The 25,751-nt window shown below is 56.4% G+C and overlaps 1 protein-coding gene across 1 annotated transcript in view; it reads right to left on the bottom strand.

Moving 5' to 3' along the window:
• The window catches only part of CELSR3 (cadherin EGF LAG seven-pass G-type receptor 3), a 67,280-nt gene that overhangs the window by 24,802 nt on the left and 16,727 nt on the right, over nucleotides 1-25,751 (bottom strand). Inside the window, exons 2-16 of the mRNA XM_065408472.1 lie at nucleotides 20,258-20,890; nucleotides 10,782-11,004; nucleotides 10,056-10,171; nucleotides 7,478-7,566; nucleotides 6,831-6,988; nucleotides 6,200-6,363; nucleotides 5,256-5,381; nucleotides 4,589-4,758; nucleotides 4,001-4,186; nucleotides 3,589-3,699; nucleotides 2,889-3,057; nucleotides 2,323-2,464; nucleotides 1,453-1,573; nucleotides 554-737; nucleotides 222-323 (exon numbers count right to left, since the gene is read on the bottom strand). Coding sequence (XP_065264544.1) covers nucleotides 222-323; nucleotides 554-737; nucleotides 1,453-1,573; nucleotides 2,323-2,464; nucleotides 2,889-3,057; nucleotides 3,589-3,699; nucleotides 4,001-4,186; nucleotides 4,589-4,758; nucleotides 5,256-5,381; nucleotides 6,200-6,363; nucleotides 6,831-6,988; nucleotides 7,478-7,566; nucleotides 10,056-10,171; nucleotides 10,782-11,004; nucleotides 20,258-20,890 — 2,694 coding nt within the window. The remainder of the gene's footprint in view (nucleotides 1-221; nucleotides 324-553; nucleotides 738-1,452; nucleotides 1,574-2,322; nucleotides 2,465-2,888; nucleotides 3,058-3,588; nucleotides 3,700-4,000; nucleotides 4,187-4,588; nucleotides 4,759-5,255; nucleotides 5,382-6,199; nucleotides 6,364-6,830; nucleotides 6,989-7,477; nucleotides 7,567-10,055; nucleotides 10,172-10,781; nucleotides 11,005-20,257; nucleotides 20,891-25,751) is intronic.

Genomic DNA, 25,751 nt, shown 5'->3' with positions numbered 1-25,751 from the left:
CACAGGCCTCCAAAGCTCCAAACCTGACAATCACAGCAGCTCCTCCTAACTGCCCGGGGCAGTGCTAGCAGCAGGAGCTGGCCATCAGCGGGGTTAGAACCTTGTTGTGGGCTGAGGGGGGGGGTTTCCATCTTTCAGAGGCTGAGGGACATGGCAGGATGTTCCCTCCAGGGCTCCAGCCACATGTCCCTTTCTGCAGCCTTCCCGTGAGGATCACTTACCCAAGGAGCCTTTGGGACAAGGCACTGCAGCTGGGAGCCCAAACTTGGTCTGAGGCCACCAGACGCCAGCTCTCAGGGTTTTAGGGCAGCCGTCATAGAGCACTGCAAATGGAAATGAAGGAGCTGGAGTTAAGCGGGAGCAGAGGGGAGGGGTTTTGTCCCAGGAGAGTGTCCCGCAGGAGGGGATCAAGGGCAGTGCCCCAGGAGAATGTCTGGGGAGTTTTGGCCAACACCGTCCCTAAGATTCTAGTGCCTGAGCTCAGAGTCAGGCCATGCTGCTCTGGCTGCAGGTTGCTGTCCCATGCAGAACATACACGGGTCTCCAAACTCACCCTCACAGCCACTTGGCGTCACCTCTGCAAAAGGGCTGTCACAGCTGTTGCACTGTCGACCTATCACTCCCGGTCTGCAGTGGCACTGGCCCATTTCCTGGTCACATGAGCGCGAGGAGGAGCCAATGGGGTAGCAGTCACAGGGCAGACAGGTGTCACTCCCTTTGGGGCGGTAATGGAACTCCTGCCAGAGAGGGGCAGGGCAGGCGGTTAGACAGATGAATCATGAGAGGGGGAGCAGCAGGGTGGCCAAAGGAAGGGCCCCAGGGAAGAGTGAGGGGCCTGGTAAGACGGGGAAGGACACAGTGGGGAGGGGAGGGGGACCAGCCAGACAGCAAGAGCAGCTAGGAAGACAGGCACCTAAATTTCAGCTTCTTAACACTGCGCTGGCTGGGCACATCCCCAGCTTGGGGATCAGGGCCAGCCCCAGATCGGTGTGGCAGCATCCGATGCAAAGCAGCACATGCTGTGACTCTTCCAGCTTCCTCCCAACTTACAGACAGGTCTCCCCAGTTCTGTGCGCACGTACGCCCCACTTCCCACCGGCCTGCCGCTGCCCTCTCCCCTCTGCTCTCTGTGAGGCTCCCCAGCAGCGGGGGGGGGGGACTGAAGCGCAGCTTTCCACAGGAGAGCAAGGACGGCCCTCAGGGAATTCACTCTCTGCCCCAGCTGGCCGGCAATGGAGTCCTGCAGGGACAGGGACACGGGACTACGAATGGTGCTGGCAGGTTGGATGTGCGCGAGGGGTGCGGGCCATCAAAGAACAGGGTAGATAGTGGTTGCCTAGAGTACTACAGGCCGGAGGGGGCCACCGACAAAGGCAGATGGGATGAGGGCCATGGCTCGGGTGCCCGAGGGTGGGCGAGATGAGGGGTATGTATGCACAGCTGCCCCCTCACCTTACAGTGGCACTGCCCATTGGTTTTATTACAGTCTGGGTCGAAGCCCTTGTTCACGTCGCAGTTACAGGGCCCACAGGTCGGGTTCCCCCACCAGCCCTTCGGACATTGCTGATCCACCCTGAGGAAAGAAACCCACAGTCACCTGACAGCCTTCTCTCACCCACCGCGTCCTGACACCCCCCACAGGAGCACGGCCACCTTGTGAGTGCTCATGAGCTACTGGGAGCAGAATTTGGCTCCCAGGCTTGGCCCCCGCCCCTGGCAGTCAGCAGGCTTCCCCGCTGGGGTTGGAAGGAAGGACTTGCATTGGATTTGAACAGCCCCACTTGGACAATATTCAGAGCAGCACTGATGGGTGCCAACGAGAGATGGATTCAACTTTCCCTCAGCCACAAGGAGAGAAAAAGCAACATGGGGTCTCTGAAGAGGAGCAGAGTGGGGTACAGGAAGGGGAGATCCCAGAGGAGCCCCCATCCCTCCTTTGAAGCCAGCCCACCTGTCAGTGCACTTGCACCAACGAGTGCACTCTAGTGACCAGCCAGAGGGGGAGCACTGCCTCCCAGGGGAGCCAGGGGAGGGAACACACAGAACAGGACCAATCACCTAGTGCTAGAACACATCTGCTGCTGCAGCTTATTCTCCACCTGGTGTCACCACCCTCCTTCGCGGCTGCTTCCCCACTAGCCATCAGTAATGCTACAAAGGGAGGAGCCTGACCTCAGCGGGGCAGTAACAAGCAGTGGCCGATCCCAAACCCTGACTTAAACACCAACATCCTCTGCGCACCAGGATCCCTGCGAGGGGCCTGGAGACTGTTGCTGGGAAGAAAGCCAAGTGCCGCCGAGGCAGAGCTGCCCTTGGGCTCACCTGTGCTCGCAGTACTGCCCAAAGTGGTTTCCTCCGCACTCACACACGTAGCCAAGGGGAGAGCCTGGCTTCCGTCGACACATCGACTTATTCTTGCAGGGGTTCAGGTGGCACACGTCCATGCAGTCCCCACCGTAGTATCCTGAGGGGACAGACACAGACCTTCAAAACAGGGAGCGAACCTAAGGAAACACTGTGAAAGTCCAGCTGTGCTGGGGTAGAGGCACGAGAGGGATGGAGTTTATTCAGGTGGATCACAGGGCATTATGTTCTCTGAGCCAGACCAACCAAACTTCTGCCTGCCGCTTTCTAAAGGGATTTCCAGTCTCTGGCCGCGACTGGGTTTTAGCCTCCCAAAGGTGAGCAAGCTACCAAGTGACCCATAGTGCTATGGCTCAAGGGAGCATTGCTGTGTGTGGAAATAGCCCTGAGGAGTGGTGGCAGAAGGAGAGAGGAGAGACAAGCCAGGCAAAGGGGAGAAGTAACGAATGGAGAGAGAACAGAAAAGGGGAACAGGGAGTGAAAGGAAGCCAGAGCTGCCTGCCGCTCTGTTGGATGGGCCCTACCTGGCTGGCACACGCAGGAGTAGCTCTGCCACTCATCCCTGCAGATACCGTTGGCAGGGCAAGGGCTGGAGTCGCAGGGGTTGGGCACGCTGCATCCTGCCTCCACGTTCAAAGCTCTGTTGGGCTTGGGCAATGCCATCCCAGAGGGCGTGTCACCTAGGCGCACCCCCTGAAAACCAAGTCAGAATTACATGGTAAAGCCAGGTACATTCAGGAATGGGGCTCAGGGCTTCCGTGACAGGAGCATGGCCAGGGTGACCCAGCTTGGCTCTAAGGCAGGGACCCTGGTTCCACCCTTATGGCTGCAGGAGGCTCTGGTCAGTAGAGCTGACTCCTGCAGATCTGAGAGGTGCTGCCCTAGAACCGAGCTTCCCAGAGCTGCCAAGGGCTCTGGAGAGTCACCCAGCAAACATTGCCAGGCTGTTCCCATCAATTCCCCTTCCCTGCTGCTCACATCCTGCTGCTCCACCCAGTGGTCACCTTCCATTCTTCCAGGGCCCTCCACGCAGAGTGCTCAAGTCTGAAGCATATGTCCACAGGGGCTCTGGGTGCAGCCTCTGGGAGCGGAGGGCCCTGGACTGGATCCTGTGCGCATCTGGAACGGGCTCTGGGAGCAGCCTCTGCAGCTAGGTCTGGAGACTCTAATTTCCCACCTCTGAACACCGCCCAGTGTGGGAGGCTGCTGGAACTGAGCACTCACCTGTATGCAGCCCTTCAGACCACTCTGCACCTCGCCAGACCCTGGGATCCCCCCAATGTGAAGATGCTTCACCTTCAGCCCATGCAGCTCATTTCCAACAACCACTGTGTCCTGCAAAAAGAGGCCAATAAACAGGAGCTTCACACAGTCATCCCTAGACCCCAAACCTGGGTCTGCAGGTCACCGGACTCCCTTCCTGCTCCACACAACCCTACTGTAAAGAGATCTAGTCAGGTACATGGAGATGTACATGCCCAGCTACCCCCAAGGCCAGTGAGAGGCATATTAGCAATGCACAGACAGACAGACGGAGTCAGAGATTACAGATCTCACAGCCAGGACCCCAGCCCTCACACTCTGCTCCCCAGCCCCCCCGAGTGATCCCAATGGCTGGGGATGTGAGGCTACAGACCTGGTAGAGCCCAAAGTCCAGGTTGACAGTGATGATATAGCGCACGTCGCGCCCACTGCGAACATCTCGCAGCTCCAGCTGGAGGTCGTGCCACTTCCCGTCGCTCAGGTGCATCTGGTCCAGGAGGAGCTTGGTGGTGTGCCCAGAGCCTCTACTCACCGCGAAGGAGAGCATGCCGGAGTCCAGCTGAGGAGAAGGGGAGCCAGCGACAGAAGTGGTGAGCAAGGCCCAAGCCAGCTCAGGTTACTCCCCTTCCTCCCCACTACTCCTCACCTGTGCTTTGAACATGGGGATGGGTCCCCAGCTCAGCCAGGAGCCCGCCTGAGAGACTTCCCAGCTCTGCACCAGCCAGGAATCTGCTGTGGCACATAGCGTGTCAGCCCTGCTGCTGCATTAGACTGGAGGGTAAGTCACAGGGACCTGGCTCTGACAAACCCAAGCTGCAGTAGCTGCTCCTGGCCCCATGCATGGAGCTACCAAGTGGCAGGTTCCCTCTGTATTCAGTGAGCAGGCTTTCCTCTCAGAGCTGGGAGGAGAGGATGGAAGGCCCTGCTGCCCACGCTGCATTTGTGGCTGCAGTGGCAGTACCTGGCAGAGGATGGTGGTGTACTGGCCGGCATGAGCCTGAAGCAGCACCCCGTCCAGCTTGCGTGTCCGGAATGCCAGCCCCATGTACCAGGGCATGGAGATCTTCACCTCATTCTTGAAGTCCCAGGAAAGGATGCTGTTGCCATGGAAATAGTGAGCATGGTGCATGGCTGGAAGGGAAAGCAGGAGCATGAGGCCTGTGGAGGTTTGGAGCAATGTGGGGAGCATTGATTCCCACCCAGGGCCTTCACTCACACTTCATTTGGCAAGGGAGACTAGATGGCTCAGTGTTTGCAGGGTCTGAGCAGACCAGAGCCCAGCTGTGCCTCTTGCCAAAGAGGGGCAGGGAGCTCCATGTACTGCCATCCCCGGGAGGCACCAGCCTCTCAGTGGAGTTATGTATTTATTTCTCCAATCTCTACTGCACCCGTTGCCAGGGCAACTGGCCACTTCCCTTCTGGGAAATAAAGCACGAATGCTGGTGACACCACACACCGCAGGGCCCCGGCGGGGAACTCCTGTGGGAGCGAATCCCACTGTCGCATGGATAAGACCATGCAGGGCCTTCAGCACCACTGGCTCCTTCTCACCAGAATGTTCAGGGACAGTTTCAGACCAACACGTCCCTGGCGCGCCCCCAGCCTGCCTCTCCGCAGGGCTCACTCACCATGCCTGCAGTCCTTGCCCCCGAAGCCCACAAGGCACTCACAGGAGAAGGTTCCCCAGCCCACTGAGCAGGTGCCACCGTTCTTGCAGGGGTTGGAATCGCAGAAGGTGTGCTTGGCGTGGCATCCTGGGGATATTGCAGACACGTGGCCAAGGCAGAAACAGAGGAGGGGACTGTTACTTGCAATGGCTCAGCACTGACCTTCCCCTCCCAGCACCTTGAACATTGAGATGGGGGAGAAATCTCAGCAGCTCCTCAGAGCGACCAAAGGTGGAAGCCGCGGCTAAGATCTCTACGCCCCGGTCAGTACACAGCCACCGTGCTCTGCCCTCCTGCCCAGGAACAAGGGCCCCTTATTGTGTGAAAAGGCAGCACAGAGCTAGAGTGACTTTTGCCAGGGAATCACCCCCCGAGGGACAGGCTGGCTTTGCATTCCCCATATGTGCTACCAGATGTAAAGCTCCTGGATGGTGCAGCATGGCGAAGCGCTATTTGGGGATGAGAACAGGGGCTATTCGTGGATAAGGAGTCTTTCACTGCTAGGATCCTGGCTGGAATCTGGCCCAGGTCTGGACTATCCAATGAGATGTGAAATAAGCTGCTGTCTGTCCAGGTCCTTGTGCAGAGCAGAGGCGTCTACTTCGCAAAGAACACCAGCACCACTGGCAGGCCCTGCGCTCCTAGACTGAATGGGCTCTGGAGTCCGAGTTTCTCTCTTTTTCCTGGAAAGAGTCGGGGTCCTGTGAGGAAGCTGGTGCTAATTGCTACCTGTGCTGTTGTTATTAGAGCCTGGGCAGCCCTGTCTATGGACAGAGGATTCTGGGTCCTGGGCTGTCAGCCCAGCAACTTTTGGTAGCTCCGTTTTGGGGAGACAGTGGGGAGCAGGGAGGACATGCAGCCCCTGGGCCTTGGTACAGAGCAGAGGTGCCACACACTCCTGTTACCTGCAGAGGTCCCATTGTTTGCAATGTAGGTAGCCAGGTCGAGCCGTTTGCTGTCGATGTACAGGTCTCTCATGCACCCCACAAAGTCCCTGTGGGCCACTGGGAAGTTCTCAGGCAGATTGGGGACCCCTCCGAGGAGCAGGGGCCCTGTGAGGTCGAGGGACCTGTGAGAAGAGGCCTGTAAGAGGCATTTGTGCAGAGATCCAGGCCCCACAGAGCACTACACTGGTCCGTTCCCCTCAGTGCAGCAGCAGGCTGTTACAACCTGCTGGGGATGGGAACAATAACTGAGGCCCCATCCTGGGTCCCGTAGCCAGGGGAAAGAGGCGGAAGCTCCATGCTCAGGCTCTGTGGCAATATCATCATGCATTAATGCCAGGCCTTTGACACTGTCCTGCCAGCCAGGCATGCAGGATGTGGGACAGACCAGAGACAACCAGGACTGTGGGGGACTTCTGGCTCCATGGCACCCCAGCTTTCCCAGGTCAAGTGGAGTATACGCTGAGTGGGAGCAGTGTAGGCTCCTTCCTACCAGGACTTGGGGAGCTCAGAGCTCCCTTTTAGTCTGGTTATCCCTGTTCCTAAATCCCTCACCCCCCTGCAGTGAGCAGCAGGCCCTCGGGACACTCACTTCTTGGAGCTGGACTGCGTGCCCTCTGCTGCGCAGGAGTAGTTGCCAATCTCACTGCCGAACTGCAGTGCCACCGATGCATCGCATTCGTCCACCATCAGGATGGCCACCTTGTCTTTGGAAGGCCCCTGCACCACCCCCAGGGAGCCAATCTTGGGCTGAAACCAAAAAAACAAGGAGTTAGTAGGGGGTTTCCCTCAGCGCCGGCTCCTTCAGCACAAGGAGACACACCATGTGCACGGCACAAATGTGCCTCAGATCTGCAGGTCTCTCTGGGTGGCCTCCTAGCCTTGCATCCCTTCTACTTTCACAACGATAGAAAAATGAGACCCAACTCCCATTGGCGACGAGGCCTATCGGTGGGACAAAGAAGGCGAGAAGACAGGTCTCCTGGCTAGGAGAATCAGAACTGGAAAGCTGAATCAGGGCTTGGAAGGCAGGACAGCAGGGACCTCCCTAACGAACTGAGGGTCTCCTGTCCCGGACATCCAGCCTGGAGATCCCCAGCCCCTCAGCACTGCTCAGCTCCCCCAAAATGTGCCTGCAGGGGAAGCCCGCTCAGTGATTGCAGCTCACCAATTCCAGACTTGCAGCCAGTGGGACAAACAGGATAATCCCAGGGAGAGAAAACAAAAGGTGGCACGTACCTTGTTGTAGTAGCGGAGCTGCACTGTATGCCACTGCCCATCACTCACACCCCCCGGCAGGTATGGGGTCACCAGGGTGCTCGACTCACCTGCAAAGCACGACGCTGTTACACACGGTCAGTCAGACAGACGTGGTCAGGCAGGAGGGAGCAGTGCAGCGACGAGGGTGTGAGTTATGCATCCACAGGGCCACACTCATTCCCTGCAAACAGTCCCCCATGCACCCAAACACCCTCCTTGCACACCATGTCATTGACACACACACACACACACTGATGGAGACACACACTAACACACCAGTGTACACACCCACCCGCACCTGTAGGAACAACAGAGAGTCATAGATTTTAGGCCAGAAGGGATCCATCTAATCTGATCTCCTGCATACCATAGGTCACAGGACTTCCCTGAATTAATTCCTGCTTCATGTCCAATAGCTGTGCTTGAAGTAGAGAAGATCTTCCAGAAAAACATCCCATCTTGATTTAAACATTTCCAGTGATGGGGAATCCACCTCAACCTTTAGTAAGTTGTTCCAATGATTAATTCCCCTCACTGTTAAAAACTGTGCCTTGTTTCTAGTCTGAACTTGTCTAGCTTCAGCTTCCAGCCACTGGAGCTTGTTATACCTTGTCTGCTAGATTGAAGAGCCCTCTGTTATCACATTTCTGTTCTCCACATAGGTACTGCTAGACTGTGATCAAGTCACCCCTTAACCTTCTCTTTGTTTAGCGAAATAGACTTGAGGAGATTAATCTTTCCCTAGAATGCATGTTTTCAACCCTTTAATCATTCTCATGGCTCTTCTCTGAACCTTCGCCAACTGTTCATCAAAAGAGGTTACATTCACTAACCCCAAGTTGTTGGCTGAATGTTTTCAACATCCCCTCCTAGAAGATGGATCAGAGACACAAATGTCACCCTGCATGTATCAGTGCATAACAGGCTGGGCCACTGCCTCCCTGGTCACAGAGTTGAGTGTTGTTCTTTGATTCACATGAATGACAAATGTGTTTGCTTTGGTATTTCTCTGGCAGGACCCCAAGCAAAGAAACCAACCTTCACATTGATCTTCTTCCCAACGTTCTCACTGTTGGCCTTCTTCCCACTAAGCGGCCCTCATGAAAAGAGCTGACGCACAGACAGGTCACTTGGAGGCAGTGACGTTACTGATGAGCTCTCTGTTATTTTTAGGAGAGGAAGGAAGCCCCTGCTACCTAACGACGGGCACTACAGAGAGAGGCTGGCTGGATACCGAAATGAGGAAGGGATGAGCTTGCTCTGCACTCTCAGGCAGCTAAGCCAGAGAGCTAAGGACTCAGCCATTTAGTGAGCAGACGAACAGCATCGGGGAGCTGTGCCTGAGAGGATACATAATGACACCCCAGGAAGGGGCAGACAACATGCCTGCCCTGACCCCTGCAGGAAGTGAGCAGGTAGAAAAGATGTGCCTGAATAGACCTGAAGCACAGTCACCCAGAACAGAGGCAAAAGAGGAGTCTAGCAGCCCAGCTGATCTCCCATCCCCTGTTCGTACAGACCCCTGTCTGCTCACGACAGACACTCGCAGCCCATCATACATCTAACCCCGACCCACAAGCCTGACCCTATCAAGCTTCCCTGGCATTCTTCTACCACTAAGACGTAAGTGGCACTAGAGCTGCTGCACTTGCATTACCACTGGGAGAGCGAGCGGCCTGCCAGCAGCTGAGGTCACCGTCCAGAGATTATTACAGCCACACAGGTGAGAGCCGTTTCCTTTGGTAATGGTGCATTAGCTGATTTGCAGCTGATTGGTTTTGCTGAGCTTGAATTGCTTGGGAAGTGTTTTACTGCGCCTGCTGAAAGCCATGAAAAGGAACGGGGTTGGGTATCTTGGCATGCAGGGTGTTGAGCTGGCTTTAAACCACTGCTCAGAAATAAGGGCTTCTGGGCTGTATGTTATTTTGTCTATGTTAGGCATCAATTTTAAAGTAGAGCGCGGTTTCCTCCTCACGGAGCCGAGCCCTTTATCCAGAGAGCACAGCAGCAAAACTGGGCTTTCACGGGCCTTTCAGATTTCATCTGATTGGAATGTAAGTGACCTTTAGCCCCCTAAACACCTATGTGTGCACACACACACACACACACTGCCTTCGATGGCGATAATACACACACACACACACACGCACACACTGCCTTCAATGGCGATAACACACGCACACACACACACACACTGCCTTCGATGGCGATAACACATGCACGTACACACACACACACATTGCCTTCGATGGCAATAACACACGCACACACACACACGCACTCCTATGCATGCATACACACTCACATCCCCAACATACACTCCTACATACACACAATCCTATGCAAACACACACACCTCTGCGCTCACACCTCCTGCCACCTCAGATGGATGCCACCCACACACCCACACACACCACACACGGGTGTGCATTCCCTCTCTCATAGCCATACCCCTGTGCACACACACCCTCTCTTCCACCCTCACACACACACGCTGAGAAGCTCTCGTGCCCGTATGCAAGTTGCTGCTATAGCCACAGGATCCGGGCACACGCACCTGTGGAGTATTTCAGCTGAACCTGCCCATCAATGATTTCCACGGCCAGGAAGTCATGCTTCTCATTCAGGCGCCCATTGTAGAGCAAGAGGCCGCTGCGCTCCAGGGTAGCGAACCTGACACGGAGAGCAGAGCACAGATCCTGGGTGTGGCTCACGGGAGTGCAGAGGGAACAGTGCCCCTTAGAGAGTCACAAGGGAGTAACCGATCCAGCCGTTTCACCCCCTTTCAGCGGGAACCAGCTAGGAATCCCCAGGGACAATACTTTCCAGGGTGTATTTACCCCATGCAGCTCTACCAGCAGGGCTCCAAAGAGGAGCTGAGAGGCGGGGGGAGGGGGGGGGGCTGAATGCAATATCTGGAGAGAGCTTTTCCCTGCAAATCCCGGGAGTGAGGCTTTACAGAGTGCAATGGGAATGTTTCATAGGCCCCGGGGCTGGGCAGAACCAAGGCATTTCAGTGGGGAGGGCTCTGGGCACTTCAGCAATTCACTGGACAGGTGGGCCCAGGAGTGTGCCCATAGTTGGTGGGCCCTAGGCACTTCACAGGAGCCTCGGGATAAATTGACGAACTTCCCTTCCCCCCCCCCCCCAGTGCTTCAGCAGGGCCCTGGGCTGGGAGAGTCCTTGGCTGGGTGGGTCCCAGATGCTTTGGCAGGGCCCTGGGCACCCACGCCACCCCCCTGGAGGGGAAGTACACCCATGTAAAAGGAAGAGCAGGACTTACGAGAGGGAGAGGGTGAGGTGGAACCTCTGGCGCAGCCCCCGGAACATGACGAAGGACTTGGGGGGGAAGGAGCGTGTGGAGACTTCGCAGTAGGGCTTCTCAAAGCCCCCGGAGGGGCACTGGCATTGGAAGCCGCCATCCGCAGAGTTGGTGCAGGTGCCGCCGTTCCGGCACACGCCGGGGAGGCAGCGCCCCGAGCGGCTGTCCACCTCACAGTTGTCACCTGTTGGGGACGAGAATGGAACAAGGGGCTCAGGACACAACCTGGAGCAGAACTGGGGGGCTCCCAGCAGTAAGGGACAGAGGTCACTGCCCCCAAGTTGCCTGGACAGGAATCAGCCAGGCTGGAGGCCAGCTGAACGGGTCTCCCTTCCCCATAGGTGCACGAGCATCTGACAGCAGCCCACGGCCACCCCAGTTCCATTCCCCAAGCACCAGGGTGGGCGTGGGCCGGGGCACCTTGCCCTTCCCAGGCCCTGTAAAGAGTCCCCCTAGCAAAAGGCTGAGAGCTGGCCAAATATCCTCCCTGACTGTGAGTCACCGAGCATCGGGCCCATCAGCCTCGGTGCCAGTTCCCTGCTCCCCAGTGTCCCTGGTGCTGGCCAGTCCTGCCCTGCCGCACTGAGAGACCGTGTGTGTGAGAGACGCTGCCTGTGGCTCCGGGACACACATGGCCCAAGGACGGCCAGTGCACTCTGGGTGGCAGGATTTACCTGCCCCATAGGGCTGTAACACTGCCCCCTGCAGGAGTATGATGGACCTGCAGCTCTGTCTGTTCTCACTCCTTAGTGGAGGGGCATAATTCACATACCAGGGCGAAACCTAAAGGTCCCCACGTGTCCCAGGAGGCACCATCTCAGTGGTGCCCAGCCCCATCACCCTGAGACTAAGTGTCTCCCATTGCTAGGCCTGAGGCAGCTGGGCACAGCTGTGGGTGCAAGGTGCACAGGCTGAGCTCTGCAGGAGGATTCCCGCCGAGCAAAGAGAGCTCCCTTCAGATCCCAGCATAGGCACAAGGCAGGTCTTTGCTTGTCACCCTGGCCGTAGAGCTCAGCTGTCAGCCGAAGCCTCATCCCTAAGGAAGAGATGTTTCCCAGCCTTGCCTGCTGCCTCCAGTCCCTGGAGGGGCTTTCCTGCCCCGGATCCAGACAGTCCAGAGAACAGTGGCACAGCGAGGTCAGTACGGTGTGGGCAGCAGAGCCTGCAGGCAGCTGTTCCCCAGCTGCACAAGGCTGTCCCTCACCCTTTCTGATCGCCACGGGGTGAGCCTCTAACCTCCCCGAGCTCTGGAATTTGGAGCACTGGCTCTCCAGCCCAATGGGATCACAGAGGTTGCGAGTGGGGAGGGGGTCGCTTTGGGGTTTCAGTCCTTCTGCCCCTGAGCTGAAATGCATCTGCCTTCTGGGCTGCTAATACTGCTGCCAGTGCCAGTTGTAACCCCATAGGCTGGGAGAGGGGAACAGCCTGGAGTGGGACGTGTACTGCTCACCAACGACCCACCTCCCAGTAGCTCTGAGAGATGACTCTCCAGACAGTGCCTCCCAGCGCCTGCTTGCATCTGGCCCTCTCATCCCCAACTGCAGAGGGCCTCTCATAAACCCTCCCATCTTCCTCTTATGGGACAGACTTGGTGCCTGGCTGAGACAGGTCAGAGGGTTCCTCCTATGACGAGCCCAGACCCAAGTCATCACGACGCAGCACAGCAGAGTGATCCAGTTGCAGGTGTGGGGAGGGCAGCCAGAGGCAACCCCCTAACGCAGAAAGTCTCAGGGATAGTGACACAGCGAGCTGGGCCCCATATGTGCCTCACTCCACAGAGTTCATTCAGTGCAAGCACTTCCCTTTGGAGCACGAGTGCAGGGATGTGACCTGATCCCTTCAGGCACCTGGCCAGGCTTCGCTGATGGTTGGACCCAGCAGCTCTGACCTTACCCCCAAGTTGGAAGCCACTAGAGATCCTCTCTGCTCCGGGTGAGATGGGCACTTACGGCATGGAGATTCCCAAAGCTATTCCCACATCAAAGCCCCTGCTGCCAACTAACAGGGTCCTACATCCTGGCACTAAGCACTAACAGGTTAGTATATTGCATAGCAAAGAGGTCCAAGCAGAAGGAAATGCTTTGTAAAGGCCAGTAAGACACTACAACGGCCCTCTCTGGCTTTTCACTCTGATGCAGCATTGATGGTGGCTGTCTCCTCCAGAGCTCACAGCTATAAGTGAAATGAGTTTGCAGTCCTCAGCCTAGTCCTTAAAGGAGGTTTGTCCACAACCCAGAAGCTACCCGGGGTCTCTGCTCGGAGGGGAGTGGGCCTGGATAAAAGGGAGGTTGCAGGTCAGACGTGAGGGACATCGACAGAGCTAGGTGGAGTCCCAAGAATGTAATGAGGGGAGGTTGCAGGTCTGAGCTGCGGTACATGAGTAGAGCTTTGCTGGGACCAGAATTAGAGTATCAGGGATGCTGAAGGTGTGGACCGAGGTGCATTGGCTGCACAGCGTGTGGGCCCACAACTGGAGCAGAAGGGGGCAGCACAGGCCAGGGCTGAGGAGTTGCAAGGGAAGACAGGAATAGCAGGGGCGCAAGTCGACACAGTCAGATTTTGCTGGCACTGACTGAAGCCAGCCCATTTCCTTATTTCAATCTGTTGCCTTGGCAGCGGTGTGAGGAGTAAAGGGCACACATTACTGCTCCCATGAAGGGACTAGCAAGGAGATGGAATGGGGTTAGTGCCCCAGAGTAACAGAACCTGGGTTATCCACAGGGAACCCAATCCACAGCCAGGAAACCAGGTAACGGGACACAGGGCCTGGCTTTAGTCCAGTAGGCTAATGGACTGGGGTATTCATTATAAACCACCACTGTAAGTGCCATCCGATGAACTTTTTGACAGCAGGCCCAGTAGAAAGGCCAGAGATTGCATTAACTCTGGAGAGTAAACTCCTCTCTCTCTTGGACCACTGGCTTGGGGCAGCAATCCCGCGTTGGCCTTGGGGAGAAAGGCTGCAAGACCTAATGGGTCTTTTCCATCTCTGCTTCCTGTGCTGTTACGTAGAGGTCTGTTGTGCATACGCTGTTAGAAAAACAAGGTGGGTGTGGTAATATCTTTTATTGGACCAACTTCTGTTGCTGAAAGAGACAAGCTTTTGCACTTACACAAAGCTCAAACGCTTGTCTCTCTCACCAACAGAAGTCGGTCCAATAAAAGACATTACCTCACCTACCTTATCTCTAATATCCTGGGACCGACACAGCTACAACAGCGAATGCACTGTTGTCATTTGCCTGCATGGCCACTGGGTGGCGCTGCCTGCCACTCAAGGCCATGGCTGGAACTTCAGCAGGGCCCTAAGTTCACACTTGCGCCATCATTCAGACAAGCTGAACTCTTTGCCATGGTCACTGAGGCAGGAAATGTCAGTTCCACTGGGGTTTCTCTCTGCTGCCTGTGGCTCCGGAGAGGGAATGGAGAACCATAAAATTCCAGGGTTAGAAGGGACGAATCCCTCTCTATTTCCAGGGCTGCCCGGGGGGGGGGGGGGGGGGGGGAGGGGCAAGTGGGGCAATTTGCCCTGGGCCCCACAGGGCCCCCCACAATAATATAGTATTCTATAGTATTGCAACTTTTTTTTATGGAAGGGGCCCCCGAAATTGCTTTGCCCCAGGCCCCCTGAATCCTCTGGGCAGCCCTGTCTATTTCAATACTCTCTCATTAGCTAGCAGCGCATACAGGGCTTTATGGCATGGCCAAGAACACCTTCAAACTCGTAATTATTGAAGCTCTTACTACACATGTAGCCCTGCAGACCGAAGTTCACAAGCTTGCTTAGGTCACCAATGCAACAAGTCCCACTCTCTCAGCCTCGCTGCATACGAAAATCAGCTCACAAGTCTTGCGGAACTGGAAGTCTCTGCCCCAGGGAGGCTGGAAGGGGCCTGCTGCACGAGGGGGCAGGATCTGTGGTCAGTACTGTGGGGCATCAGCAGAGCTGTATGGGGAGAGCCGAGGGCTGGACTAGCGGGGGATGAAGTGTATCAGCCGAGCAGTACTGGGATGCTTCAGCCGCTCCTGCCCACCCTTTCCTGAGTACTCAGCACTCCAGTCCCTCGGTTTCACATGCACTCATTTAATCAGTTCCACTAAGAAGAAACCCTCATGGCCGTGTCCTGCAGCATTGCTGGCGGAGCATCTCACCGGCACGCTATACAATATAGCTAATGGAGGAAGCTGGGTCTCCTTTCTTCAACAGGAAACTTCTTTCTCAGTGACCCTGGGATGGCCAATGTTGACAGGCTCCCTTTCTCCATAGGGAAAACACCCTGTAATCCCCAGAGTGTTGCCCCAGGACAGCTCCAGGGAAGGTCTCTGAAGTCGTTGGCCCAGACCCCCAAAGATATTTAGGCTTCACTGACATCAGTGGGAGTTGGGACCCTAACCCCCTGGGAGGAGCTGGGCCTGTGACTCTACTGGTGCAGGGTGCCAAGTTGGAGAGCACCAGCTTTATCTACCCACCGAGTGGGCATAGGCCAGGGAGTGGTAGGGCAGGCTTCCCTCCCATGCTGCCCTGCCCGTGTGCCTCAGCCTTGCCCTGGAGGGACTCTGTCCCCAGGAGGTGAGGAATTTACTCTCCAGGGCCTCTCTGGTCTGAGCTTTCCCATAGGGGGTGACTAGCACCAGCCCGTGTGATCCTGCAGGAACCAGACTGGCACCCCACACCCATTTCACATAGGCCATGGCCACAATTACAGCTACGGCTGGCCAGCCGGTGAAGGGCTCTGTCTCTCTTTCCTCCAACCCCTGGAACAGCCAGGCCCAATGACCTGAGGCCCCGCCCCCCTTGGAAGGGGAGCACTGGAGGTGGAAAGCACTGTCTCTAGTTGCCCGCCCCCAGGCTAGCCACCACCCCTTTCAGCTGGGTTATGTTTGTAATGACCCCACACGATATCTGGAAACGTCTGTCCCTGCACTGTGCCTCAGCTCAGGACGAACCTCCCAGCCTTTCCAGAGGGGTGGAGCCGGACACCACATGACCCTTGGGAATTCCCACATCCTGGTCTCTGCAGTCTAAGCCCCCAGAGTTGCCAACTGCAAACCGGAGCCCTTGTCGGTGGCTGCGAGGACGGGGGATTCCCACAAACACCTGCCCTGCCTGCTGTAGGTTTGCAGCATCAGCCTCCTGTTCTCTCTTTCCCGGCCCTGTGTCTCCCTTCTACCATAGATCAAGGCTGATCCCTGCAGCTATCAAAGGGGGAGTTCCTTTCACTTTAAATCTGGGAAGAGGCAGACATGCACCCAAGGGAACCAGAGACATTTTTCATTGTCTCTGAAATGAAAGCACCCTCCCTCCCTTTGATGGGATCAGTAATGTATTCCTCTGAGCCGGCACTGTGGGGGGGGGGGGGGGTGGAGGGGCACTGGAAGGAAGGAAGGAAGCAGCAGCCATGTTTTATTCATCCCAACTGGAGGGCTGGGAACTCCTCACCCTCTTCCCCTCTTCCTCAAGTGGTCGCAGGCTCCAGAGCTCCTCAGAGCCCAGGGCTTGCAGTCCTGGACTCTCTGCTCTCCCCTCTTGGTCTGTCTCTCCTGTGGTATCTACTACACTGGCCCTTCCCCCACCCAACAGCAAGTGTCCCCCACACCCACCCAGAACTGCCTTTGGAGTACCGCCCCATACCTGTCTCATCTCCAGGGAACTCAGGTGCAACAGCTATTCACTTCCCTCCCAACACCAGCCCACCCTCTTTGTGCTGAAGGAGCACAACCAGGGCCGTCCCCAGAATCTGTTTCTGGGCGCTGACGTTCAGCCTAGAATTAGCCTGGGCCCATCGCACAGGCCTCCCCTGGTGACAGATATCGGCCAAATCAAACAGCCCTCGAATGGGATGGGGCTACATCACATTGGTGACATGCTGTGGGGTAAGCAGCCTCAGGGCCGGCTCCAGGCACCAGGCACCCAAGCTGGTGCTTGGGGCGGCACCTGGAGGGGGGCGGCGCGGCGCTCGGGCCGCCGGGGAGAGCGGGGCCACAGCCGGGCTCGCCGCCCTCCCCCCCGCCGCCGGGGGGAGAGCCGAGCCCCAGCCGGGGCTCGCCGCCCTCTGGCCGCCGGGGGAAGAGCCGAGCCCCAGCCGGGGCTCGCCGCCCTCTGGCCGCCGGGGCTCGCCGCCCTGCCCCCGGCGCTCTGGCCGCGGGGGGGGGGGAAAGAGCCGAGCCCCCGCCGGGGCTCGCCGCCCTCCTCCCAGGGCTCCGGCCGCCCTCCCCTCCGGCGCCCTGCCCCCGGCCGCCGGGGGGAGAGCGGAGCCCCCGCCGGGGCTCGCCGCCCTGCCCCCCCCCCGCGCCCTGCTCCCGGCCGCCGGGGGGAGAGCGGAGCCCCCGCCGGGGCTCGCCGCCCTCTCCCCCCCGGCACCCTGCCCCCGGCCGCCGGGGGGAGAGCGGACCCCCGCCGGGGCTCGCCGCCCTCGCCCCCCCCCCGCGCCCTGCCCCCGGCGGGAAAGCAGAGCCCGCGGGGGGGGGGGGGGGGCGGCGGCCGGAGGCTTTTTTGCCTGGGGCGGCAAAAAAGCCAGAGCTGGCCCTGAGCAGCCTGATTCTAGTGAGCACAGAAACCCAGGGCCACCTCAGCATCCCTCCCAGTGCACAACGATCCAGGGCAGTCCCTAATTCATTACTCCAAGGGGATCAGCATGCTGGGAGCCCTCTGCCTGCCAGGCCCCAGTATCTCCGCAGCCCAGCTCTAGGTAAGGCCTGGCCTCTGTGCTGTTACCCCACACACGTTAGAGGCTGCTGTTGCTAGGTGATTGGGGCCATTAAAGTGTGTAACCAGGCTGGAGACACACTCCTGGCGAGGAAAGGGAGAGAGCAATGGACCACAGACAGCCCATGAGAACCCTGTGCATGAGGGAGAAGGAACAGAGCTAGGAGTAGGAGGGTGAGAGTCCTGGGCATTAACAGGGCCCTGCTCACATCCAAAGGCCCAATCTGCAGCAGTTTCTGGCTGCTGCACACACCCTGGTAGGGCAATGCACCCTGTGTGCACACACGTGCTGGCTGGCCCAGGCTACCTGCCAGGCCCTCCCAGCAGGCTGACACTCCCTCTCCCCACACACTGGCTGAGTTATGCTTGCCCATGTCGGTCAGCCCTGACAAGGCTTTGATCAGCCCAGGGGATGATGCTCAGAGCTGGGCTCAGGCGACAGAGCGGGAGATAGGGATTGGGAAACGAGGTGATGAGGGCTATGGAAGCACTTAGACAGACAGAGAGAACCTGGGGTGGGAAGAGGGGGGGGGGGAAGCTGCCTCTTCCCATTTTGTCTCCTTGGGGCTTCCAGAGCCCAGCAGGGAACTACCCGGCACTAGGTCCTGTTACCTGCCCGGCTGCTTGTGGGGGATGGGGAGATGGTGGGAAATGACAGGGAAATGAGCTCATTAACCTCTCTGCTAATGTCTGTTCACACTTTAAATGCTGGGGGTTAATTACTATTGACTTTGCTTATCTCACCAGTAACCACCAACACAGGAGCTGCTCACAACCCTGCCATCTGCTACCCCCCATCCCTCACAGCAATTCTTCCCAGCTGAGGGGAGCCACAGACCTGGGAGCCAGCAAATGAGATCCTCACTCCACCAGCAGCCACAGGCTCCCTTCCCACTTCTCCACACAAGCACAGGGCTAGTTTAGGAGGCCAACGCCTCTGCCAGTCCAGTCCTTGCATCTCTCCCCATGTCCCTCAGTCCTGACCAAGAGCACCCCCATCTATTGCAGTCCTAGTATCCCCACGCAGCTCTGCAATGCCCCTCACTCCTGACCTGCAGCACCTCGACTCTTCCAGGCCTGGCCTAGCCCCACACAGCTCTGCCAATGCTCCCCAGTCCTGGTCACACTCCTGCAGTGCGAGCTGTTCCTCATGCTCCTGGGGGCTGGCACTGGGGTACAGATTCACGTTTCAGCCTAGCAGCCTCTACACCCTTATTAGAATCTCCTTCCCTGATGGACGGCACGACCCAACCTCTCCATTCCTTCCCAAGCAATGGGGGTGCTGGCAGTTCTGGAGCGATGCTCGGTCTCCGCATTTCCCCCGGTGGAATATGCCATGCACCAGCCAGCCTTACTCCCCCTCCTAAGAGTGGCTCCCTCCCTGCCCTCCCACCTGCTGGGGGAGGAGACGTAAATGCACAGAGTGGCTCTGCCAGATGCTGATAAACTGACTGGCTGGGGAGACGCGTCGGAAGCTGAGCGATAGATCTGTGTGACCGTCAGAGGCTGGAGCCTCCATCACAAGTCTCCCTACTGCTCCCTCAGTGCACTCTGCAGCAATGGCTCAGAGGAGCAGGCTCCTTAGCAGTTTGATTTCCCCGAGTGAAATGAAACTTTCTGACTTGTCAGGGACAAGAGGCTGCTGAGGATGGAAAGCTCCAGCCACTGCCAAGCTGAGGGTGGATTCCATGTGTGGGAGGCACCTGAGTGTCATGTCTGCCAGCCTGGAACATCTGTGGCATTGCAGCCATGAGCAAATGGGAGGATGAGCAGAAACAACTGCCTCTTTCCTCCCCACCCCATGCACATTCCCCAGCCCCTGGGAAACTGTTGTTCTGAGAAAGCGATTGAGTGAAGAGGAGAGAGTCCCCTCTCCATGGGGTAACCCCAAAATCCCCACTTCCCGACATACCGGGCTAGGACAAGGCATTTCGCTTTAGTCAAAGGGTTTCAGCCTTGTTACAAACAGCTCCATAGAGCCGGGAGCTCCTGTGGCATTGATTCCCTTGTCAGGCCTGGTGCCAGGCATAGGGCCATGGCATTTTGTACCTAGTGCCTCCCGTCCTGGTTAAACCAGCAAAACACAAGCCAGGTGACATTTTTACAAACTCAAAGCAGCAGAATCCACTAAGTCTGCAGCATTAGCAGCTGATTCCTCAGGAGCGAGGGGGATGGGAAGAAACCAGGAGACTGCTCAGGGCCATGTTAATACCACTCTCCTTTACCCTGTTTCATACAGCACCATGGAAACACAGGGACTTCTGTGGGGTGAGAGGGCAGCAGCCTGGCAGACAGAGTTGCTCAGCCCAGTGCCACGCACTGCCCAGTATGGGAGGAGGTCTCTGCCTAGACTCTATTGTCCATCCAGGCAGACAGGGTCTGACAGACCCACACAGGGTCCCCATTCTGGAAGGACGAAGGGTTAAGCTGACCAAGTCAGCGTTTGCCCCTGTGGTTCTAGTGAGCCGTTCCCAACGAGACTCTGACATGCTGCTGCAATGGGTCGTTTCGGATACAAAAGCCGTAACCAACCCGCCCTGTTCTGGTGCCTTTACAGAGCGAAGACCCAGGATTATTACTGCTGGAAAGGTGTGTGGCAAAGACACGTCAGAAAGCAGGTCTCTTTATCCTGGGATAACAGAGACCCTCTTCCCCACTGATGGCCAGGCCTGGCAGAGCCATGCCCACAACACAATGTGCCCCTCCCCCTCAGCGGGGATCAGGCCCTTACCTGTGAAGTGCTGGCGGCAGATGCAGGTGTAGCCACCCTCTCTGCGGGTGCAGATGCCCCCGTTATGGCAGGGGTTGGAGTAGCACAGGTTGATCTCGGTTTCACAGTAGTCCCCGGTGAAGCCCTGGGGGCAGCGGCACCGCAGGCCTGTGATGGGGTGGATGGGCCGGAAGAGGGTGGACGGGGAGGCGATGAAGGGGGCCGAGCTGTCGAACTTGAGCACGGAGATGCACTTCATGTAGTTCTGGCATGGCTCCCGCAGGCAGACGTTGTCATCGAAGGGCAGCACCTCCAGCATGGAGATGGAGGTCAGAGTCATGCGCTTCATGTACAGCTGCTCCTGAAGCTCCTCCGAGCTGAAGAAGTGGCCGCCGCGGGGAGCCAGCGCTGAGAAGCTGACGTTCAGCACTGAGCCCCCCACATCCGTGTCATTCTGGATGTTGAAGATGAAGACATCCTCCTTGGGTGTGGCCAACACAGTAGCCACGCCCTCCAGGAAGCTGGTGAGCAGCGGCGAGAGGAAGCGTTCCTGCCACATGTTCTCCAGCCGCACAGTGATGCTGTTGGCCAGCATGTCCTCTGTGATGACGATGACACGCAGGACGCACTGGGCTGTCACGCTGTGGATCCCGTCTGCAGAAGAGATGAGGAAAACATTAAAGCATGGCAGCTGTTTGACTGGAAGATGAGGGCATGAGTGGGATAGAGCTCTGAGAAGGGCCCTACCAAATTCACGGTCATGAAAAACGTATCACGGACCGTGAAATCTGGTCTTCCCCATGAAATCTGGTCTTTTGTGTGCTTTTACCCTATACTATATAGATTTCAAGGGGGGAGACCAGCGTTTCTCAAATTGGGGGTCCTGACCCAAAAGGAAGTCGCAGGGGGATCACAAAGTTATTTTGGGGGGTCGTGGTATTGCCACCCTTACTTCTGTGCTGCCTTCAGAGCTGGGCAGCCAGAGGGCGGCGACTGTTGGCCAGGTGCCCAGCTCTGAAGGCAGTACCCCGCCAGCAGCAGTGCAGACGCAAGGATGGCAATACCATACCATGCCACCCTTACTTCTGCGCTGCTACCTTCAGAGCTGGGCAGTTGGAGAGTGGTGGCTGCTGACTGAGGGCAGAGCTCTGACGGCAGCAGTGCAGACGTAAGGGTGGCAATACCACACCATGCCATCCTTACTTCTGTGCTGCTGCTGGTCATGGCTCTGCCTTCAGAGCTGGGGTCCCGGCCAGCAGCTGACGTTCTCCAGCTGCCCAGCTCTCAAGGCAGCGCCGCTGCCGGTAGCAGTACTGCAACCCCCCACCCCCAACTCCTTTTTGGGTCAGGACCCCTACAATTCCAACACCGTGAAATTTCAGATTTAAATAGCTGAAATCATGAAATTTATGATTTTAAAATCCCATGACCAAGACATGGACCAAAATGGACCATCAATTTGGTAGGGCCCTATCCATGAGTAACCAGAGCTCCACAGATCCCACTTCAAGCTTGGCCTAAACCCCATGGCCAGGCCTAATTTCTGTGGCTACTTCAGCACCCAGAGAGAAGTCTCTGCAACAACTTTTGATACACTGAATAGTGGAGGGTATCAGTGTGTTCAGTGTGAATAACCCACTTAGCACAGCCCTTCCCACACTGGTATTTCACTGGATATTGAATCCTGTTCATTACACTACCTCTGCATGTACAGTTCTCAGCGTGCCACCGACTGGTGTATTAACAACACACCACAACCACCATAGAAGCTGTCAGAGGGAAGCTGAGTCTCTGGCAGTTGAAAAGGGCAACTTGGGTTGTGGCCTAAGGACGTTACTTTTGAAATGATTGACAGTGAAATAGTCAGCAATGGTGCCATTTAAACTGTCATCATTATGTTTGAGAATTAATTCTCCACTGAGCGTCAGAGGGCAGTTCCACTACAGAGTTATTGTTTCAGGCACTCTGCAGACTCAGGCAGACATTCCTGCATTGATTACATTCAGGTCACTTTTGGAAGGCTTCCCTTGCTACCATGAGGGCTAGATTTTTTTTTAAATGATAGCTGAGATTCTGGAGCATGAGTCTGTGCCACCACTTAATACATGGAATCACAGACTACATGAGTCCTGTATATATAACCAACATGACAGGGTGTGCACCAGAGCACATGCCTGCTGTGCTCAGCACACACTGGACCTGGGCAGAGTCTGCCACTAAGCTTCTGTTTGATTTGGGTCTTTGCACACTTGGGAGCAAATTGGGTGCTCATGAAAATGAGCAAGCAATAGTGCTGGCTAGCCATGGGCACAGCTGGGGGAGGGAGGGGCTGAGGAGTAAGTGAGCGCTGGGGTGGCGGGAGCTAAGAGCAGATAACAGGGTTTCAATGTGTTTTGGCTACTAGTATTCTGTCAATTAATTCTTTCTGCTTTTCCCTCCCCCCTTCCCTCTGTCTTCTCCCCTTCCCTCTCCATCCCCTTCCTCTCTTCTCCTGGGTCTCAAAGGCTCTATGCCTGTCTCACTGCTTCCTTCCTCCTCCCCATCTGCTCCCCATTTCATTCTGGTCTTCCTTCCTCCCCCAACTTGAATTGTTTTATTCTCTTTTATCTTTATCTTCCTTGCAAACAAACTCCAGCCCCTGGGATCCTGTTCCGTGAACATCCCTGGAGCATGCTGAGGTGGCTGCCCCTTCCCCCTGGAGCCCAGGCTACTAGCAGCTAACACTCAGCATCCCCACGACTTCAGATTCAGAGTCCTCAGCTCACCAAATGCTCAGGGGGCAAGCCTGCCTCCTCTAGAATGAGAGTGGAGAGGGACCCTTCCTCCAGGCGCAGATCTCAGTGAGCGACGTGCAATCAAGGCAATAGGCTGTGTGGGACCAGGGCCGGCTCCAGGCACCAGCCCAGCAAGCAGGTGCTTGGGGCGGCCAAGGGGAAGGGGTGGCACGTCGGGCTGTTCGGCGGCGGGTCCCTCTCGGAGGGAAGCACCTGCCCCGAATTCCCGCTGAAGAAGAAAGCGGCGCGGTGGAGCTGCCGCCGGAGTGCCGCCGATCGCAATTGCGATCGCGGCTTTTCCCCCCCCCCGCCGCTTGGGACGGCAAAAACCCTGGAGCCGGTCCTGTGGAGAGGGACTCCCTTCAAAGGCCAGCAGGGATGGCGTCGAGTCTCCCTGGCAGTGAGAGACTGCCCCCGAGGCCTGCCCGCATGGCAGTGCAGATAGGAAAACATAAGGCCACAAGGCAGACTCCTGGGTCTAATACTGTTACTACTCCATTGTTATTAACTGGTTTCTACAGGGCATTTCAAAGCATCAAATATTTCACCGAATTCAATTCACGTAGGGATCACTTTCCACACCCTGGGCATTCTGAGCTGGCGGCCCCTTCCCCCTGGTGGCCAGGGTGCTGCTGGCAGCCGACACAGAGCTTCCCCCGACTTTAGACTTCGCATCACTCCACTTTCCCTCCCACTAAAACGCATCGCGCTTTGGGTGGAGTGCAGCAGCACTTCCCAGCAACACTACGCAAGACTTTAGCACAGGAAGTGCTTAGAACTTAGATACTGCAGTGATGAGTAGGAAGGTAGGTAGATAGAGCCAAGTTAGGGTTTAGCCATAGAATGGAAGACTATAATTACCCAGTTGGGGTTTTGCCAAGACAATGAGACTAACACCCTGAATCTTGCAAAAATGCCATGGGTTCTTTATTCATCAGGAGTGCGCTGGGCCATAGTTTTCCATCCTGCTAACTACCCTACCCTGTATGAAGCCTGCTGGTCCCTGGTATGGCTGTTCTTAACCTTCCCTGATCTAACTAGGGGAGAAGTAGGTATCTGTTATGTCTACACTAGCACTTTTGTCAGTATAATTTCTATTGCTCAGGGGTGTGAAAAAACACCCCTCTGAGTGACATAAGTGACACCGACAGAAATGCTCTCCCCTCCGACATAGATACCGCCGCTTGTTGGGGGGTGATTTAATGATGTTGATGAGAGAGCTCTCTCCTGTCGGCACAGAGCAGCTACACGAGCGATCTTACAGCGACACCGCTGCATCGGTACAGCTGTGCCCTGTAAGCTCCCTAGTGTAGACATGGCTACACAGTGATTTAATTTTTTTAATACTAACTGACAGCAAATTAGTGGCTTTGTCAGGAAATATTCCAATGCCCCATTTGATCACAAGTCCAGCCCACTCACACCCCTCAGCCACCAAGGGGCCCCTCCCTTTCCTCCTTCAAATCTTTTCCTGGAAGACGCTTCTTCCTGCAACCCCTGCTCCCTTCAGGCCCCACTCATTAGTGACGTCAGCTGAGTTACACCGGGGATGAATCTGACCCTTCTTCTCTTCATGAGAAATCCCCACATCTTCCTGCCCCTTGTGCATTTGTCTCTTTGTGAGCCAGGAAGCTCTTCAGGGCAGGGCACGTGCTCTGCTGATGCTCTGCGAGGGCGTGGGGAAATTTACAATGCTATAGGAATGTTTTATAATAATCATAAGAAAACTTTCAATTCACCATCTAATGGAACAATCCATCTTCAGACTTACTAGACAGCTGCCCTGGTGTCATTTGGCACTTATCCTTCACACGTATAAGGTGCTATTCCTCACTTGTCTACTCCCTGGGTGGCTGTTGTGTGAACTTCTCCTATGGTCGGCGACAAGTTGCATGCAGGTATCAGCTTCAGCACCGCACACAACACAGATTCTGGGAAACTCCGGATTTAAAAACAAACCTTCAGCCACAAGACTGGCAGGCACCAATATTGTGAGCCAATATTCACACCAGCCTCAGTGTTTAGGACGGCTGCAGCAACTCATACCAAAGCAGCAACTTGCTGGACCAGGGGAGGTGACTTGCACCTGAGACCAAGCTCGGCCACCTTGACTCGGACCCCAATACCCCTTAAAAGTGTGAACACAGGAACGGTGCTGGTAAACGGATGGAGCTGGTCCCCTGTAGAGACACAAAAGGCCTGCAGGCTACAGAACCAGTGTCCTTCCCTCCAATCTCCTCCCTCTCCCCTTCCTGAGCCAGTGCGATCATCTCTGCAAAGCACCACTTGAAAGAGCCTTGATCGGTTTCCTGGAAGGGGCATTACTCTTCCCTTGTCTGCTGCAGAAAGATTGGGCCTGGCGTCTGACAGGAAAATGGATCCCCCAGAAATGGCCTCGCACATTCCCTTTCACAGGAACACAGGGCGTCTTTAATCCACGCTATTGTTAACATTTTTGTGCCAAGTTCAAGGAATATCTTGCGGCTTGGGACTCAGCACACACAAGGGAGGGGCGCTCTGATTTATGACATAGCTTAGGGTTCAAAGGAAACATTCATCTCGGCAGGAAAAGCAAAGAGATGTGAGTGGATTTATGGGGCTGTGCCACTGTGACTAGGATAACTTACATGGTCTGGGGGGAAACCCCACCTTCTGCAACTGCCTCCCCTCCTCCCACTCACCCCTTGGTGTCCCACCAGGGAGCCCCTGCAGCACTGGGGAGGCCAACGCACTGTCAGTCC

Source organism: Emys orbicularis, chromosome 7 (genome assembly GCF_028017835.1).
Source record: "Emys orbicularis isolate rEmyOrb1 chromosome 7, rEmyOrb1.hap1, whole genome shotgun sequence".
NCBI lineage: Eukaryota > Metazoa > Chordata > Testudines > Emydidae > Emys > Emys orbicularis.
This window is presented reverse-complemented; position numbering and strand designations above follow the sequence as displayed.